At 33.0% G+C, this 19,858-nt stretch overlaps 4 protein-coding genes across 6 annotated transcripts; all 4 read right to left on the bottom strand.

Annotated features, from left to right (window-relative positions):
* Positions 1-594: 594 nt before the first annotated feature.
* LOC127253281 (uncharacterized membrane protein At1g16860-like) lies at positions 595-6,418 on the bottom strand. 2 transcript variants are annotated; one of them, XM_051277777.1, is made up of 8 exons: positions 6,147-6,418; positions 5,861-5,952; positions 5,349-5,441; positions 2,785-3,953; positions 1,565-1,729; positions 1,128-1,345; positions 816-1,031; positions 595-687 (listed from the first exon to the last, which is right to left on the bottom strand). In XM_051277777.1, the coding sequence occupies exons 4-7, from the start codon at positions 3,535-3,537 to the stop codon at positions 839-841; spliced, it is 1,329 nt and encodes a 442-aa protein (XP_051133734.1). In that variant the 5' UTR covers positions 3,538-3,953; positions 5,349-5,441; positions 5,861-5,952; positions 6,147-6,418; the 3' UTR covers positions 595-687; positions 816-838. The 2 variants fall into 2 exon arrangements, with proteins under 2 accessions (XP_051133734.1, XP_051133733.1); XM_051277776.1 differs by having other exon boundaries at positions 595-1,031.
* A 1,074-nt stretch (positions 6,419-7,492) lies between these two features.
* LOC127253282 (mediator of RNA polymerase II transcription subunit 11) lies at positions 7,493-8,627 on the bottom strand. 2 transcript variants are annotated; one of them, XM_051277779.1, is made up of 3 exons: positions 8,443-8,610; positions 8,224-8,340; positions 7,493-8,069 (listed from the first exon to the last, which is right to left on the bottom strand). In XM_051277779.1, the coding sequence occupies exons 1-3, from the start codon at positions 8,557-8,559 to the stop codon at positions 7,887-7,889; spliced, it is 417 nt and encodes a 138-aa protein (XP_051133736.1). In that variant the 5' UTR covers positions 8,560-8,610; the 3' UTR covers positions 7,493-7,886. The 2 variants fall into 2 exon arrangements, with proteins under 2 accessions (XP_051133736.1, XP_051133735.1); XM_051277778.1 differs by having other exon boundaries at positions 8,224-8,627.
* A 953-nt stretch (positions 8,628-9,580) lies between these two features.
* Positions 9,581-13,174, bottom strand: LOC127253452 (uncharacterized). The gene is made up of 3 exons (XM_051278065.1): positions 12,724-13,174; positions 12,212-12,349; positions 9,581-10,028 (listed from the first exon to the last, which is right to left on the bottom strand). The coding sequence occupies exons 1-3, from the start codon at positions 13,042-13,044 to the stop codon at positions 9,888-9,890; spliced, it is 600 nt and encodes a 199-aa protein (XP_051134022.1). The 5' UTR covers positions 13,045-13,174; the 3' UTR covers positions 9,581-9,887.
* Positions 13,175-16,358: 3,184 nt separating this feature from the next.
* LOC127253441 (rho GDP-dissociation inhibitor 1-like) lies at positions 16,359-19,713 on the bottom strand. The gene is made up of 6 exons (XM_051278051.1): positions 19,376-19,713; positions 18,976-19,285; positions 18,817-18,883; positions 17,663-17,881; positions 17,446-17,570; positions 16,359-16,725 (listed from the first exon to the last, which is right to left on the bottom strand). The coding sequence occupies exons 2-6, from the start codon at positions 19,201-19,203 to the stop codon at positions 16,657-16,659; spliced, it is 708 nt and encodes a 235-aa protein (XP_051134008.1). The 5' UTR covers positions 19,204-19,285; positions 19,376-19,713; the 3' UTR covers positions 16,359-16,656.
* Between the last annotated feature and the right edge of the window lie 145 nt (positions 19,714-19,858).

Here is a 19,858-nt window from a genome sequence, read left to right on the forward strand (position 1 = left end):
GGCCATGTACAATTATACAAGGCCATGTTGTTACATGACTATGTATATTTCAGTGTATAATTATACATGACCATATTGTTACATGGCCATGTGAAATTCTACCCGGTCGTATATCTTTCTGTTTCGGTCTAAAATTATAATTTTTTGTTATATTTTTAATTTTTTTAAATTTAAAATAGTTAATTAGTTAAAATGGAAAAAAAAAATAATAATAATCATAATATAATTAAAATATATCAATTTTAATTCAAATATAAGTATTGAAAAAAATGACATTTTTATTGTTAACTCTTTAATAACTTTACTATAATATTTTTATTTTACTTTTTACATATTTTATTTTTATATTATTATTTTTTAATCTTATAATTTTTTATACTATTATATTTAATTTCTATATAATTTTTGAAATTTATTGAATATAATATTTTATAAAAAATTATTGTAATTGTATAATAAAAAGTTAAAATTAAATCGTATATAAAAAAAAACAAAGTTTATTAATTAAAAACAAAAATGAAATCCAAAATGCCATAAATACCCCACCCAAATTGAACTCCCACACTAGGAAAGCATTAATTACAATTGCCATAATTTTCCTCGTCAAAGACAAGATGGAGCTTTCGCATCCATTACTTATTTACAATGACAAGTGACATGTTCTTCTTCTTCATCTTGATAAACATGCTGGACACGAAAATTTTAAAAATATATATAATAATTTTAATTTTAGCTGAATGAAGCATATTTGGACACTAAAGCACGTTAAAGAGAATTAGAAGTAGAAGTAGAAATCGAAAAATGTCCATACGCACCTTGTATTGTATTGTAATGTATACTATACAGGAATAGCGTTGAGAGGTAAGTCCTCGCACACCACAATAAGGCCTTGTTCGACGTAGGCCGGTACAAGGCAACACGCCCATTGGCAACCCGTCGACACCGCCTCCGTAGGCGGCACGATCATTACAACATTATCTTGCCGCCGAACCATTCCCATCACGCTCACCGCCATCCCTTCTCTTATCCAACTGCATTCATTCATTCCACAAACACAACTCTCATAAACAAAGAAAAAGAAAAAGAAAAAGAAATCGATAGTCAAAGAGGCCAAGCATATCTACCACCTTTCCTTTAGTCGCATTGTACGGTCACCCTCGTTGCCACTCCATAACCTGCGCCCCGACAGCCAGTTCACAAACTTGCAGTTTGCCTTACTTTTCTTGTCGACTTGTAGCCACGAACACGGTACAACAAAAGGGGCGACTTTCGCGCCGTACCCTGCTTTCACAAGCGCTCTTAGGCCCGACTGAAAGTCAGAGATATAAAAATCCGCCACATACTTCTGTCAATAAGCAGCCAAATGGAAGTCAGTCTCGTGCGCAAATAAATTCAAAAACCAAGCAACTTTACGGCTTTGTCTAGATAAATGTTTTGAATTTTTTTTTGAAAATAGTGAAAAATTGAATATTAATGTGATATTTATTGTAAAAGCTACCATCGATGAATGGCGTCAAAAATTTCAAAAGTTTATGTAAATAGAGCTTAATATTCGGCAGCTGACCTCGGAATGTTTTAGTCCCCAAGAGACATTTGTTAAGCAACTTTCCGAAGTGGGCTCGCCTTTCACACCACAGCCTCTGTATTCATACACCTCGGATGAAACGTACACGCATCTGTCCAGCTTCTCAATTGGAGTTTGAAGAGGTATGCTTCCACATGTTACGACCTACGACAAAATCAGCACGCACAATCTCAAAACATATACGGCAGGCGATACAACCAATGGAGACGAATCAGCCAAAGTTCTCCATGATCAGCAAAGAAGCTTCTACATTTTCGACTATCATGTTCTACAATAAAAGCTTATACATACAATGGCATTGTTCTAGGAGGAATTTCATATTCAATACCATCCTTTGTCCTTAAAGTTTTAGAACATCCCAAATTCTAAACAAACAATTCAGATCCGTAGTCAAACCAAACAAAATGATTACATCTCTATTCTGCGAGAAATAAAATAACAAAATATTACTATCTTGAAAATTTTTTTAGTAAGTACGACAAATCGCACATTATATATATAAGCAAACTTTACATCACTAAATGCAATAATATTTCTCAACCTTTGTATGGGCGGAAAAAGTAACTACATTTTCCATTCGCTTAAAATTATCCATACTTTACAAGTCACTATTAATTAAATACATTTCCTAAAGAATTTTCCAAAAGATTCACGTAGCTTTTATTTTTATATCTTAATCTCGGTATCTTACAAGCATAATTTTCAGGGTCAGAGTAAAACATTATGTTAGGTGAAAATACAATTTTGTCGATTGTATGTTAGCAGCACATGATCAGAACCCAACTCCCAAATCACGTGTTTAAAGTACAAAGGTTTGCTGCTTATGGGGAGACACTATTAATTAATTAATTAATTCCCTTAATCAACATATTTCCTTTTCAATATTTAAATATGTCAAATAGAATGCTAACAACACACACACACAAATATATATACATACATATATTATTAGATTAGAATTAAACTACTACTCTCTTATTTATGTAAGCAGGCTTGACACGAAAGATTAATAATATTTTAATGTTATAATAGAATTGTTAAAAAGTAAAATAAAATATTATTAAAAATTAATAATAAAAAAATAGTGACAAATCATTTTTTTTAAACTAAAAGTAGATAAAATTTATTTACCAACGTAAAGAGCAGTAATAATAATAATAATAATAATAATAATTAATAATAATGAGAAGTGAAATTACCCCAGTGACCTTGACGTACTGTCCATCGACAGCTCCCCTGAGCTCCGCATCTGGAAACTTCCTCACGAACCGCCAAAAGCTGCGTTCCTTGTAGGCATAATTCCAGGCGCCGACCACCACGGCGGCGCCCAACACGCCGACCACCGCCACCAGTATCACCGCCTTCTTGACGGCGGCCATCAGGAACGCCCCGACCACCAGCCCCATAACCGCCACCACCAGAAACACCCAAATCGCCACGCGCGAAACCCTAAGCCCAAGCTTCACATTCTCTCCAAGGCTCGTCACGGCGGCGCCGTACGCCGGCTCGTGGAACGAGCTCGGAGCGCTGTCCTGCTGCCCTCCGGACCGCCGGTTCGAGGAAGCCGACGTAGACAGCGGACCGGACGTGATGAGCCCGGTCGGCTGGATCGGCGTCAGCGGACCAGAGAAAGACGACGACGACGACTTCTTACTCATCGGCCCCGAATTCGTCGATCTCAGCCCCAATGTGCCGGAGCTCTGCCCGGATCTGGCGGATCCGCTCGCCGGCCGGGAGGGGAGCTTCGGCGGCGCCGGTCCGACCGCCTCCCCGCCGGCGATATCGATTCCGTACATTTTCCCTAATTCCCCGGACTTTTTGACATCGCCGCCGGTGTAAATTACCGCGCGCGACGCCACCGCGTGCTGTCGCTGCTGCTGCTGCTGCTGCTCCGGCCGACCCGACACGATCAACCCGCTGCTCAGCTGGTGCGACCCTGTCCGAGTACCCATTCGGATCCTCCGACCCTTTTACCCGCAACACGAAACCGACTGAATTTGTGGAGAGAATAAAGAAGAAAGGATTGGTTTCTCGCTATGGAAATTTTGGAGCGAGCACAATGAGTAGGTAGAATGGGGGTGCCACGTGAAATGGCGGTTTTGCCCCTACGCGGCCACACTTCCGCCTCCTAGTTGCTGTCAGTCGTGCTGTGTCTCGGGATTCCCAGAGTTTGTTGTCCGCTGTATTTCATACCAACTCCCGGGACCCTCAGCTCCCGATCAATCCCATCCGCTACATAAATCATTGAACGGTGTGGATTCTTCGGGGGTTGAACTCCAGGGAGGTACTGAGAATTGCACCAGTGTGGCAGTGACGGCAGTGTTAACAACTAGGTGAGAATACAAATCTGTCCCGGATTAGAGATTTCCTGAATCCAAATTAAAGAAAAAACAATCAAACCACAAATAATTCCATATAAATTCTGCAAACCTACCTTATTGAGAAACCCTTGTAATAAATACCAGCAATAAATCCACCAAACCCTTCTGATTGTTGTTAATTATTTTAAAATGATATACATTAAAAAATTAAAGATTATGATAATTAAAAAGATTATAGTACAAATATCAATAAATTATAACTATAATATAGTAATAGTCCAGATTTTATAGTAAGAGTTAATTGTGATTTGTGGGTTGCAGAGAGTGTCGGTGACACCTGTACTGTACTTACACAACACAGCATATTCATTTATGAAGGGCCCCACTTTTCCCAACACACCTCTACTCTTATTTAAACCTAGCTACACTCTACGCTACACTATTCTTCTTCCAACTCAAATAAATAAGGCTATGATTTCGTATCCCACCTATCGTATAAACACGAAAATTTATAATATATATAATTAAAAATATCTTAGTAAAAATAATTATTTTATAATATAAATAATTAAAATAAAATAAATTAATTAGTCAGTCTTGTTAAAATAAGAAATTTTAAAATAAAATTAAGATGTATATAAAAAAAATGACATAAAATATAAGGAGGACAAAAACAGAATATAAACAAAGGTAAGCGAAACAAAAGAAATACTTTTTGAAAGTTGAATGTAAGTATTTTTAGCTTATAGATGATTTAAATAAAAAATAATAATATTTCTTCCATCCTACAATTTCTGTTTCTATACGCCTCAAATCTTATAATATTTTTATTTTTAAAAATAAATTACATATTTCACTCACATTTTAAATTTATAATCTTTTTAAAATTTTAATTATACTTATTAGTTCTATAATTATTTTTATTATATTATAATTATATTTTCTAATACATTTTAAATTATTTAAAAATCACATATTTTCAATTTTCGTGTGTACGGTCAAATTGACACTATCACCTGTGGAGAAGAAGTACCAAAAAATACAACACCACCAGCAATAATAATAATCAATATCAAGATCTTTTGAACCTTATTACTGATGTAGTTCTAATGGATAGACTTTTACTTATACCAACAACATAGGCAATTATCCCTAACAAAATTGGAGAGAGGATTCCTTCTTTAAAATACCCTAAATAAAAGTATTAATAGAACATCCTTGAACTCTACTTAAGGTTTCCTGTCACCCTCTTCTGTGATAAGCTACTTTAATGTCTTCTTTTTCTTTCATATGCCTAACCCCAACTTTCATAAGTCTCTCAAACATCCACCCCCTCCCACCTAGGCAATTAGATGAGAGCTAAAATTAATTTCGTGTGATGTTCTATAAAAGTCATGTTTCTGAATCAATTCAAGCACGCTTTGAGAAGGAAAGCAAGTTACCTTAAGTGTGCTTTAACCCGCCATTTCTTGATTGCCGATAACTAGAGAGTTAGGGGTTTCCATACGGCTGCCTCCTGTTTAAGTCTGCTTTTCCTGTGAAAACCAATCAGCAAAATTACATCAGTTCCCTCAAGTCAAAAGTGGGTGCAGACAATATGGAGTGGTCGATACATTTGGACTCCAAGAATGTTGAAAGCTCAGAAGCATCCAAAGAGGATTAGGAGTATATGGAAGAATCTTCGGAGGAATTTGCAAACAAGAGCTTGTTTTGCTAAAATTGGTAGAGACTCCAACATATATGGAAGAAACAAAAATCTTTACTCTGCTTTTACATTTATGTCATCCCAATATAGTGCACTTTATATGCTTTCTTAACCATCAGTTACGATGTTATATTTAATATGAGATTTCTTATAATCAATCTTGACCTGCAGCTTATTGCTGCCTGTAAAAAGCTCAACCGTATGCAGTTTAATTACAAAATACAGGTCACAAGGACTTTCAGGACGTACCTCAACAAGAAGGCGCCGCGGTTCATAATCCATCGAGACCATTCTGAGGTGGAATGGAGTGTTTATATTCTCAAGGTGTGATGCGCAGAGACCTGAAATCAAACAACATGCTTTTTAATAATAAAATGACAGTTAAGATGGGAGAAAAGGTAAGTTTTGAATTTTTACTAAATATGGTTTTGTTTATTTTGCCAATATACTGTATGCTGCTTATGTTCAAGTAATGCATAATCACTGTGCTACATATCGAAGCATGAAACTAAAAACATTAAGAATTTTCGCATACCTGCGTTGATAATCTTCGTCGAATGAGAGACCACTATTACCAGAAAACAGCCAACCCTGCACTTGCTCGCCTCATAAAGTGCTGCTAGGTATTAAACCCCTCCCAACATCCAGACTATTGTGACATTGTATGTACACTATAAAAGTTCGATAAATGCCCATTCTTAAATGCTTAAAAGGTAGTGCATCCATAGGTTCATCACCCTAGCTGTACACAACTGATTATTCCAACTCAAGAGTCTTGCAGTATCATATTCTTCTCCAATTTGGCTGCATCTATCATTACTGCAATTTTTAGATGCGTAGGCCAAGTGTTTGAGCTGTTGTCAACTTGGTGTACTCATCTCTTGACTTATGAAAAGCAAAAGCTTGTGAAAATGACAACTGATCCATTTTAGATATAGTTCTTGTTTCGGTGAATTCTTTTAACTCTAGACTCTACAGTATGAGAAGGTGGTCTAAATATAATGCATTTTATGTTCTGTTCAGTTTATAAAGGTGGAAACAAATTTTGTGCTTCATGCAACAAAATTCTATTGGTAATGCCTTAGGCCATTTTGAGTTGTGCTTCGAGATGTTTGACATTTCTTACTACTTTATATTTCCAGTCTCAGAAACAATTGGGTTTTGTTATTTATATCCCACAGATCCACTAATTAAAACACTCTCAATCAGAATTTCAGTGTAAGGAAAGCAAGTATCTACTCTTAGGCAGCACAAATTAGTTGGCAACACAACACGGTCTTCGATGCATTATCTATGCCCATGGCTAGCCAATATATCTGGTTAGCATATCACATTAAATCAATGAAATATTACAAAATAATGATAATTCGACATTACTAATGACCTAATATTCTGAATAGCATAATAAGACATCTTCATTGGCAGGCGGAAACACAAATCATATTAAGAGATCAAAAATGGCACTGCAAATGTAAACCTGACTTATTAAGTATGTCATTTTGGTTTCTAAAGGGAGAAACAGGATATTTTTACAGAACATTTCATGGTGCAAGGTAAACCAAAATAGAAATTCAAACTGTTCTGATTCAGCAATGTGCAATTTCAATACAGCACCTAATTTGGAAAAATAGCTCATTTTTACACTAATCTTTACATTAAAAGTGAACTTGTGTTAATTTTCGTCCAAATGATATTTATCGTAAACTTGTTACATACACAATCAAATGACATCATTCATCAGCTACCTGGTTGCAACAGTGGTAGGAGTGCAAACACAAGCCTTCATGTCCTACATATCTCTTGAGAATGGAAAATAAAGCATATGCAAGTGAAATGAATGGTACCCCATACACGTCAAAACATAAATCAAATTCTTGAAAAGTATTAATATGGGAAAAATAGAACATATGCAATGACATAATTCACAAATCACAAAGTCTCAGTAATGTCGGTCTTCCTCTAATTTTTGCATTGCCTTATATGCTAATGCTAAGCAGGCTCTAAGGAATTCAATTCCCCAAAGATGACATAGGTATCAAACTTCAGTCTCGATTGAAAACAGAGACCACTCTACAGATCCAATCTTGGCATCCATGCTATCAGAATTACACCAAAACACACAAAATTCCGATTCCCCAAACATATATAAGAGCACTCTAAAAAATCTAGCAAATCCACACGATGTTGAACTACAGATAAGACAACCCCTATTCAAATTACCGAAGCATTGCATGACATTGAGCAATCATACCTCGCATTTATACATTGGGCGACCTCAAGCTGAAGCTTCATCACCATATCCCTCCACTGTTTGCTTCATCACATCGAGCTGCGCAATAATATATTCTAGTTTCTTGCAGCAAATCTCGTTCGATATTCTTGGAACATAATCACACTTCTCGAACGGGCGATACTCACACGCACTTTTAATTTCCTCCCGCAGCGTCACCTGAATATCCTGCTCCGAAAAATCAAAAGCGAAAAGGATCGGAACCCTAATTCCTCACCAAAAACAAATCCGTACAGCAATGGTAACGAACTGAGCGTAAAATTGCAGTTAAACGAAACAAATAACCACGAGGGTTTCGAACAGAAAGGGAAAAGAATCGGACCTTGACTAACTGCATGAACTCCCCGCAATGGCTATTAACAAGATCTTTCCGAGGTCCGCTAGGGTTCCCTAATTCATCCATTACCCCACCTGCTAACTCCAGTACCCTGACGATTCTCTGCAATTCACGAAAGCAAATACAACACAAACTATGGCCCGAATGCATGAAATTGAGCACGCAGAATCCGAAAATGCCACTCCTTAACTGTGGAGAAATTACCTTTTCGACGTTCTGGAGTCGTTGCAACGAAGTAGTCTGGCTCTGCGGTTCCATAGCGAATGTTCGTTTCGTTGCCTCTAGAACTCTGAGGAATGGTTTTATAACCGTACAGACCATTTGGTTCGACTAAACTCGATACCGGTCCGGTTTACGTCACAACTCACACCATCGTACCAAACCGGTTTGGTTCCCATTCGAACTTAGCTTCACAGCTTGAGGTCTCACCATGTATAAAAATAATTTTTTTAATAATATTCATCGAAATTATATTAATAGAAAAAAATAGTTAAGTGGACACATCTTTTATATTTATACATGATTTTTTATTATATTTTTCAACTAAAATAAATTCACATGGAGTTTATTGGATTGTGCTTTATCAATATAATTTTTACTAAATGTGGCAATTTCAAACCAATCCGATTTTTTTCGTGTCAGATTAGCTAGGCCGTTTCACTTCGTCTCGGGCATAGACCCAATTCAATTTTAAATCGGGCCTAGAAACTTAGATGCAGACACGGTTTGATTCAAATCGTGCAAGAAGGGGCTAACCCTAATTTTTTAAAATTTATTTTACATAATTCTTATTAAAAAAATTAAAAAAAAATAACAGTAAATACATAATCCCTTTTATTTTATTATATATTTAAAAAATATTTAAATTAAAATTTTATTTGACAAATTATGTTGGTCCAGAGACAGCCCAATTTGCACAAGCCCAAAGATAGTCCAAATTCTCAATATTTTCAATGCCCAGCCTAAAATTATCGAGTCTATTTTGAAGCCCAAGTACTCATTTTTAGTATTTATCTATGATAATTTATTTTCTTCCACTTAAAAATATCATAGTATAAGTTTAATTTTATTTAAAGTATTACATAAAAAATAAAATAAAATAAAATAAAAAGAAAGAAGAAGAAGAAGAAACTTCCAATTCAAACATATAGAACATTTGTTTTCACTCCCCAAAACAGTTGCTAAAATTTAAAATTATTGCTACTCCAAACCTAACATAAAAATCACATCAATCCAAAACACACCTACAAAATTCTCTTGAAAAATTGTATTCAAAATTTATTTTTTTATTAAACAGTATCTCATCCCAAATCATTCACTGTTACCGGATCTTACCCAATAATTACTCAAGTGAATCAAATCTACCATTGGCAACTGAGAATTTCTACAATTATAATACAACAGATTTCATTCCCCTAAAGATGGGATTATAAGTTCAGAACAAATACAAATTGACACAACTCCAAATAGCAGAATCATTGTAAGAAAACCTAAAATTACAGCAAGTGGTAAGAATTCTTGAGGAATCTAAATAATCATCTCAACTGACGGACCGCAGGGAGCAAATAGGCGAAACAATGAATCTTTTCGAGTAATTACAAGCTCATAAAACCAAGATCTAACAAGCAAACAACACGGTGGATTATTACTTACTTGAATTGAGCATCTTTACTTTGTTCTCCTTTCGAATCGAATTCATTTTCGCCATTGTGTGCGCCCATTCCCAGGCTCAAATCCAAGGTGCTCTCGTTCAGATCTTGGCATCCCACCGGATTGCTTTTGGCTGCTGCCTGAAAAATCATTCAAATTCCTCGCGATAGTTATAAACTAATTACGAAACCTATTTGAGCTGAAGTGATTGGAAGAAAACTGAAATGAGAGATAGAAGTTAGCAATGAAGGAAAAATATTTGATTCTAAATTGCTCACCTTGTTTTTCAAGTAAAGCCCAAGCATCAAAGCTTGATGCTCGTTAAATGTCACTTTGCCTCGTATTTATAGGTATAGTTATTGTTTGCATGTTGATTAAAAAATAATACTTCATCTGTCCCAATATATTTGCTATTATTTCTAATTTGGAACGTCTCAAAAATTTTGAATCTTTCCTTCATTTATACTTATTCTTTTTTTTTTAAACCCTTAAAAATACAATTTATAAAATCATTTCTAACAAAAAGTAAAGGCAAAACAATAATAATAATAAATAAATAAATAACTCTCAAAATTATACCATCTAACAAGTTGTGCTCAAACTAAAACTAACAATCTTTACGGGGCAAAGAGGTGTCAATTGTGTAACGAAAAAAATATCATTGGATAGTAAGGCTCACAACTAAAAAAGAATGTATGTTGAAGGGATATTTTAATACATTTAGGGTGTGTTTACTTCGTATGATATGACCATAATGCATGTATTATTCTAATAGATTATATAATTATATGATAAAATAATTTAATATTTACTTTAATTGATTATCGTATAAAATTATTAATTTTGATAAAATTGATAGTAAGTTGAGTATTAATGAAAAACAAAGTAGTCTTTTTAACATTACTAATACTTTATTATTATTTAATACAATCTGTACAAGAATGATTAATAGTCATTGATTATAGTATTATATGAGTTTTACTTTATCCCGAATTATAATAATGTATAGTAAAAACATAATCATTCAAAGTAAGTACACCCTTAGGTGAAATGATGGATATTTTATTAATATCCCAGGGTACACATTTAATAAATAAGGATACGTATCTATTATATGTTGATGAGTGTGTCTATTGTTAACGGTGGAGGATATGTTAGATTGTTATCTGCTCAACAAGCACCAAGACGTATATGTGAATCAATCCGGATCCCTTGATGAGCAGTAAAATTCAATCCTACTGAATAGTGTGGTTGAGTATAATTCTTTCCCATTCATTATCATATTTTGCAGTTTCCTTATATGGTTCGACAGATTTTTATCATTCGATATATATAAGTTTTCAACATATTTACAACATAGTTCAATAAATCAACACCACACAAGCATTTTATTCATGGATCAGTAGATTCTTTATACCATTCAACAACACAACTTTAAAGGAAATTAAGGATATGATCCCATCCCTTTCTTTTCACCTTGGGCTGTGTTTGGAGTTTGGGGTTTTTGATTTAAATAATGTTTAATATGATATTTTATGGGAGTAAAATGTTTGGAGGCAACTGAAAAGATACACACCCTATGTGTTTGGATGGGGTTTGGAATTGATTTGGGACTAATGCCAAACTTTTTTCTCCCAAAACTATGAAATCAAACACCTAATTTTCTATTTAATATATTACACAAAAAATCAAATTCTCATAACATCACATCATAACATATTCATATCACATTAAACACTATTTCAATTCAAAATTTTTACTCGTCCCAAACCTCCAAACCAAATATGATCCTAATCCAAACTATGTGTGTGGATGTGTGTATATAACTATATATATATCATTACTGATGAGCTAATGACATTAAATAGCCCAGCAAGATATATAAGACTCCCTCTATTGTTTTTGTGAATTTCATCAAGTCTTGGAGCTGAACTTAACTTGTTCATGCTCAGAAAAGAGATTAAGCCGCAGTTCCAAGTCGAAAAAACTATTGTTCCTATTAAGCTTATAGATGTCACTACTCAAGCTTCACCTAATCACAAGAACATTATTCCACCCCTACCATCTACGACTGTGTCATTCTTGCTTTGACAGAACAGAGCAGCATTTACAAGTGTAACAAACGATTCAAGACAGCCCATCAGGATAGCATCAGATCATGGGACGGGGAGACAGTAAAAGCACTTGATAAAAGAACTACACAGGTACTTGCATTTGGATGGTTTTCAACAGGAAGACTCACCAAACAATTCAAAATCAAACAAACAAGCCAAGACAATTGTAGAATATGTCTGCTAATAACCTAGTTTTCATCAATTATTACCTCGTTGATGTCCGGCTTTTCATCATATTCTTCGTTTTTGGAGGTTGTCTCCACAGTGCTTGGATCAATTTCAGTTCTCTTGGCTCCATCCTCCATCTGCTCTGAGTGTTCATCCCTTTGTTCTTCAAGCACAATAACCTGGCAATCATCCAACAAACAAAAGACAATGAATCATTTGAATTTAAACAATCTGGCAACAAATTGACACAAGTATTAGAACTTAACAGAATAATTTAACCAAGAAGAGAATTTCAGCTGAAACTCTTCTAGAAACGAGATTTAGGCAAAGAACTGCAAAAAAATCCATGGAAAATCTCCCAAACTAGTTATCAAACTTGAACTTATACACAAGATATTAAATCCAATAACATATTAAAACCCTAATTATGCACAATTCAGGAACCCTAGACTGCTCAAAGAGCTAATAGAGCAAATTCGTGGATAATTTCCAGACATTTCATATCGCGATTCAAATAATTCGAACTCAATGAAGTTAAATTAGGAATACTTACCGGAATATACTTGAATTTCTTCTTCTGAGGCTCCTGTGCACCAACGTCGTCGTCTTTACCGGAATTCTTATAGTCGGCATTGCCGTTGTTATCACTGATGCTACTGTCCTTTGTTTGGCTAGGAGTGATTGGAGTCCACTTGTAGAGGAAAAGGTGAGGGGAGCCGTCGGTTCTGGTGGCGGTGGCTCGGTGGTTGTGGCCGGAATTCGGTGGCGGTATGTTAACCCACTTTTTCTCCCAATTACGAACTGGACCAGTGAATACGGTGCTTGGTCCATAGCGGTTGGAGGTTCGGCCGAGTCTTGCCCCTACTCCCTCCATATGTTGGGATGGATCGCGGCGGCGGCGGCGGCGAGTCCCGGCGGCGTTTTGGAAAGTGGTTTTAAATCGGAAAGCGTGAAATGATGGAGCAGCGCTTCTTGTGTGAGATAAAAAGCGTCTTATTCGTTCCTGCAATAAATTATGACGAGTACCGACTTTCTTTTATTGAAATATATGATTGGTTTTAATTTTTGTATTTTTTATTTATCTTTCAAAAAATATATTATTATATTAATGTATTGTAATACAAAATAAATATATTTAAAATAAAATAAAATAATAAATTAAATGTATAGATTGTAATTAAATATGTATAAATAATAGTATAATATCAAAAAATATCTATGTACAAAATACTTCATTTTCCTTTTTTGTCCACTCACATGGGACATTCAAAACCCTTTTATTTCTATTTCTCTCCTAATAAATAAATATTTTTATATTTATTTAAAACTTCTTATTTTTAATAAAATTAGTTTTAAGTTAATTATAAATAAATAAATTATTATTTTTTATTTATATTATATAAAATTTTATTCTCTATAAAATAATATTCATATTGTATATATTTTACTGATATATAATGTTAAAAATATTTAAAATACCAACAACACTACTCATATAAAAATAATAAAATAATATCATAACTTGTTATTAATAACTTACTAATCTACACTACCTAAAATACACAAAGGGGTCATATTAATGGAGACGGAGGAAATATGTGAAAATCTTATACTTTTTATGGATAAATTAAAATGATAACACATGTAAATTTAATGGATATATAGTCATATATAAAGGACGGTTGTTTTTTTATTTGTTTTGTATTTATGGTTTCACAACTTGTATTTGTATTGAAATTCAAAATAAAAAGAGTTTTTACCTGCATGTCATATTGATTATATTGAGTTAATTTTAGATATCTGCTTTAACTTTTTAACAAAAATTATTTTTGGCTGACCACCCTACCTGAACACGTAGCTGCCATCCATATGATAAATAGATGGGTAGTATTGAACACAGATATTCAATATAGAGTCTGTTTGTTGCTTGCCGAACTTTAAATTATTTTTATATTTCTCTCGTCTAATTTTTAATATCTTAATTGATATTTATACAGATAATTAGTTTTTTTTTTTTATAAAATGATAAATTTATCTTTTATTTTAAATATAAAAAAGAATTGGTAAATAAAGTAAATGCAAAAAAATAAATTCTACATATAAAAATAAAAAAAAAACAATAATTATTGAATATAAAAAATATGATGTTAGTTTGTGGACTGATGGAGTATTTTAAGGCACTCTAATAAAATTAATCAGTTTACATATTTTCTCAAAATAATGTCTATAACAAGATTACATTAGTAATATAAAAAAATAAAAAAATATATATATTTTTTTTATTTGGAATAAAAGAAAAAAACTCAAAGCATTGTTTATAAATTTCATAGATAAAAACTAAAATCCATTTTAAATCATTTGCTTTTATAATTTTATGATTTAGATCCATTTTAAAATCTTTGTTTATGAAGTTCATAGATAAAACTAAATTTTGTGTATAAAATGTTGTAGAATATTGTAAAAGCACTAAAATATTCTAAATGATACTAGCTGTAAGATCATAGTCATTTGGACTTTTTTGTTGTAAGACGAAATTGTATATAAAGGAATAAAGTATTTATTTATAAACATCTAAACTAGAAATCAAACTCCTTTCTTCTTCAATTACTAATGCTCAAGTGTTCCTATATGAGTTTTTGAGATTCTTTTTTTTTTCATAAATCAGAAAAGAAATTATAAGTGAAAGAGAACATAAAATCGGTCGCGACCGCTGATTGGACGGCAGTGCAATAATGGCAACAGGGTGTCTAGGCACCTGATTGGGGTGTGATTGGAGCCCCGAATGAGAGTGAATTTGAAAAGTAGGTTTTTTTTGTTAGATATTAGTCGAAACTATTTACAAATTTGTGGTTTATATATATATATATATATAAAAGTAAAATAGTAAGTTTGCCCCTCCTAACTAATTATTTTGTGATGAATTACTCCGGAAATCAGTATCTAAAAATAGGGAGTTGTTCTGAAAAAAAAAAATTAAAAGAATTTTTTAATATTTTCAAAATTAGATAAAATATTAAAGAACATTTCAGTTCATTAAAATTTTAAAAAGATAATTTGATTTCAAAAAGAATATATATATATACATAGTATAGGTGAAAAAAAAGAACAAGTTAATATTGAAATTTGTTCGACCAGAAAATTTTTCGATATTGCTTTATATGTTTCGGAATTTTAAAAAAACCAGTAAAATCAAATATGAATAAAAAATAAAATAAAATTGGATATTGGATACAATCGGATTTAGTGTTAACCTTAAACATAAAAATCAAATAACAAAATAACCCGAAATCCAAAACAAATTTGATTTTATAATTAAAATCTATTTTTATTTATTCAAATTATAATATATTACAAAATAAAATTGTAATATACTATTATAAAAACATAAAATCAAAATTTCAAACATGTTCTTAAACATATGAGGGCGTCGTCCAGAGAATTTGTAGACATTTTAGAATAAAAGGACGAAAACAAAAGACACACTTCACATAAATTATAAAAACATCACGTAAACCAAACCGAATAAAGGAAAGAATACAAATCAATTCACGGATCTTTGAGTAAAAAAAATATTAGAATTACATTCTGCAAATTAACAAAAAATAAATAAATAAATAAATTTCTTGCAACAAAATTCCTTCAATTACTCTCCGATCTCAATTGTCATCTAAGATGTCAGTCTAACATAGTTTAAAATATCTCAAAGATATTACAAAATAAATAAACAAATGCAACAGATTCCTATTGGCTTTTTATTATTATTTTCTTTTAAATCAATATTCATGTGTAAACAAAAATTCATACTCAAATTTGCCGCCCATGCTTGTCATTTTTCAAAGCCTTTACGTCACCCTCTCCCATGCTTTTGAGAAAATGCTGCACAGCAGCAAATCAACAATTGGACGTGGGTCCAGCTATTGCCGACAACAAAAACACCGCATTATATCTCTTCTCCTCTTTATTATTCTAACTCTTTGTAAAAATCAAAACCTTAACCACAGTCATAATACATATATTCTATCCATTTATAAAAATATTATCCACTATTCTTCATTTCTAATATAAAAAGCATAAAAAGTGTATATGAACATAATCTTTTAGTTTTGAACACAATACAATAACAATCCGGGAAAATAAATATTATTCATTGAAAATAAAGAGAAAATCTTCCATGGGAGGATAATAAAATACGGACAGGATGAAAGCCATGATGATATGCAGTAGCAATGCCAATTACATAATTCTCAGCATCCTCTTCTACTTTTACAAAGTAAGTAGTAAATCTGAAGAAGAATAATAATCATAAAAATAAATTAAAATAAAAATAACACAGAACACCCCTCTGTGCCGGGACATCGAAGCCTTGTTGATTGATTCTACTTCTATCGTCTCATCAATTACAATCGATTAACATTAAGTAATCGGAACTGAAATCAAAATGTATTCTCGAGCAAAGGGTAAATAAATATTGTGTCGAGCAGGAAGGCTACCAGTCTTTCTTGATCTCGAAAAAGTAGTTCAGCTCCAAGTAGCATCTTTTGTCATCGTCAAGGAACTGAATACAACCGGGAAAAGTATATAAAAGGATATTTAATAAAAATGTTACCACAATTTTTAAATAAATCACACTGAGCATATTTAATTTAGGTAATAAATATCACATCCAATATTTATTTCCATTTCAAATATTATACTCCCTCCTTCAAATTTATATTTACTTTCTATTTAAGATTACCATTAAAATATGTTTATTTTACCTTATTAATAAAAAAATTGTATTATAGTTTATATGTTTTTTTATTGTAAAAGATCATATGTACCAATTATTACCCATTTGACAGAAAACTTTCAAATCCTTTTAAATCTTGTTTTTTACTATATAATCTAAAATATATATTTCACCTGAAACTTATTATATCCAACTTCCATTTTTCAGTCAAACAATGATAATCAAAACCTCTTTTAAATTCGGAAAAAAAAAAAATCATATCTAACAACTATCTTTCATTTTAAAAATTAGATCAAAGACCTACTTTTATCTAAAACACGAGCAAACACAACTGTACATCTAACTGATAGTTATGTACATAGAATCAATGATGTTAAAAGGAAAACCATGATTCTAAAGCCATCTATGCTATATAAGTTGTTTTCTTATGCAACCAAATTTTGCTATATCTAGCTGAAAAAGGTATACGAATAATTCTTGTGCAGATTGAAAAAAATGTGATAAGTAAAGATGGAATGAATCGATGGTTCTAAAAAAAGGGAAAACCTGAGTTTTTGCAGAATAAGACCCTCTAGCGAACATGCCGGAAGGGGTAGTATCTTCAGGCATCTCATGGGAGTAAGGCTCTGGCTGAGGGCTAAAAGTTCCGAGCATCTCTTTTGTGCTGTCAACTGTAAAAAGCAGAGTATTCGCAGATAAAAAGAAGATCAACAAAAACCGAAGGAAATTCCATTTTGATAGAATTGTGGCAAGAAGGGACAACCTTTAAGGCCAGTTTTCCAAACAGTGTTCTTGTATTTGAGCCCCGATACAATGTTATTGCTGACCCTGAAAGTAAAATTAAGACTGTACTTGCTTCCCTCTTTCAATGTAAACCATGGGTTTGGAACATTTCCGTCCTTTGGAATCGGAAGAGAGATGTCATCCCTGCCGGGGGATTTGATAGCAAGGTCCAGGATCACCACTTCTGGATCAAGAGTCTCTGCAAATACAAAAAGGTAGGGAAAATTGAATTTGAACCAATGATCTAAACAAAACCAATTATACTTTGTTATATTCATGAATGATTTGCAGAGTTTTTAATAATGATCTTTTTAAAAGGGAAAAAAAGTATAAATCAATCATATGCAATAATTATTAAGAAACTACATCCAGCGAAAAACAAGTCCTAGTTAAATAGTCTGTTTTCTTCTACTTTATTATATAAACAAATCTTTCAAATGCATTCACCACTTTACGATTTCTATTCAAATTATAGAGACACATCAAATAAATAAATAAAATAAAATAGAAAAAACACCCTTAGGACAATAATCTTTGGATTTTTCTCAAACATACAATCACAAATATTTTAATAATGGCAGTTTATTAACTAACACTCCTGTTTAATTTAAAAATTCACATTGAAATATAATTATACTTTGAAAATATATTGTAGCTATGAAAATCATTATATAACTTTTATCAAACATATATTCAAATCATTCAAAATAATTCAAACACCCAAACGCAGCCATTTGGTGATCACCCCACAATTACATTTTCAATCTTGTTTTCGTACTTTGAAATATACAATAAAAATAACTTTTTTCCCTTTAAAAAAATAAAAACTAAACATTTGCCTCCATAACCTATTTCACATTCTCAAATATCGTATTCATGGCTTATCATCCACTTAAAACATCATCACATCAAAATTCAAACAACTTTGAATAAAAATCCCCTCAACATCCAAAACACAAACAATCATATCTCCCAAAATTTGACACCCATAGTTCAATGTTAGATTCCCATTACTTTATGTAACAGCTAGATCCATGAAACACAAGGATACCTAAACATTCAAATTTCGAATAAAATCCAAATCTTCAATTCCAAACAAGCACATTTCACCAATAAAAGGCAAGAAATGATCACCTCCAACCGACTCCATATCCACGCTCCCAAGAAGCTGTTCCTTCCATTTCCTCAAACTCTCGTCATCCTGCAGATCACAGTTTAATTGAATCATCAAATTTTTAAACGATGACGAACAATAATCGAACAATAATCTAATTAAATCAATTTCCTTCCCACCTTATCCTTCTCAGACAACTCCTTGAGAGTGACCTGAGGACCCAACTGAATCTTGGATTCAACGTCATCCTCATCCTCAGTGGCACCCAGAGAACTCTCGCTCATATTCCTGCTAATAACCCCTCCAGTTTCGGACTCGTTCTCTGATTCATTTCCCCCAATCTTCTTCCCCTCTTCGCCACCTCCCATGCCTTTGGAGCTCGAAGCAACCCCAACACCCAAAGACATCAACGAACAAACACCTCAAGCGCAAAGATTCTCACTCACCACCAACGAAATCACAAAACGCCCATAAAACAAACCACGATTTCTGAAGAAGAAATCGAAAAAATAAATAAATAAATAAAAACCCTAATCGCAAAAATTACAGAGAGTACGCAAAATTAAAAGGGAATCTCACGCGGAGTGTGGCAATTTATACAGGTCGTAATCAAGGAAATGGAATCCAAATAAGGAAAGTTTGGAGCGGAGAATCAGGCGTCGACGAACTAAAGAGGCAAACCGATCCGCAAACATAGAATGTAGGGAATGGTCATGTGGCTATACGTAAATGCGAATTAAAAACGATCGGAGATTGGCAGAAACCGTAGAAAAAATAGAAAAGAATTTGCTAAAAGGTGGGAGGAGGAGGAGGAGGAGGAGAGAAGCTGGGAATGGATCGTGGAGCGCAGTCTGCCTCCATTGCCATCGATCGAGGTCAATTGATGGACCTGTTTGGGATTTGACGTATTCTCTCTCTCATTGGCTAATCATTGAATTTGACATTACTAATCTGATTCCGAATTTAATGCAATCCCAATTTACATTATTTATTTTGTCATTATGATCTAAATTTATTTATTTATCTCAAATTATTTTAATCTTTATGTCTACAAGGAAGACT

Source organism: Andrographis paniculata, unplaced genomic scaffold, assembly GCF_009805555.1.
Source record: "Andrographis paniculata isolate CXL003 unplaced genomic scaffold, ASM980555v1 Contig50END, whole genome shotgun sequence".
In the NCBI taxonomy this organism is placed as follows: domain Eukaryota; kingdom Viridiplantae; phylum Streptophyta; class Magnoliopsida; order Lamiales; family Acanthaceae; genus Andrographis; species Andrographis paniculata.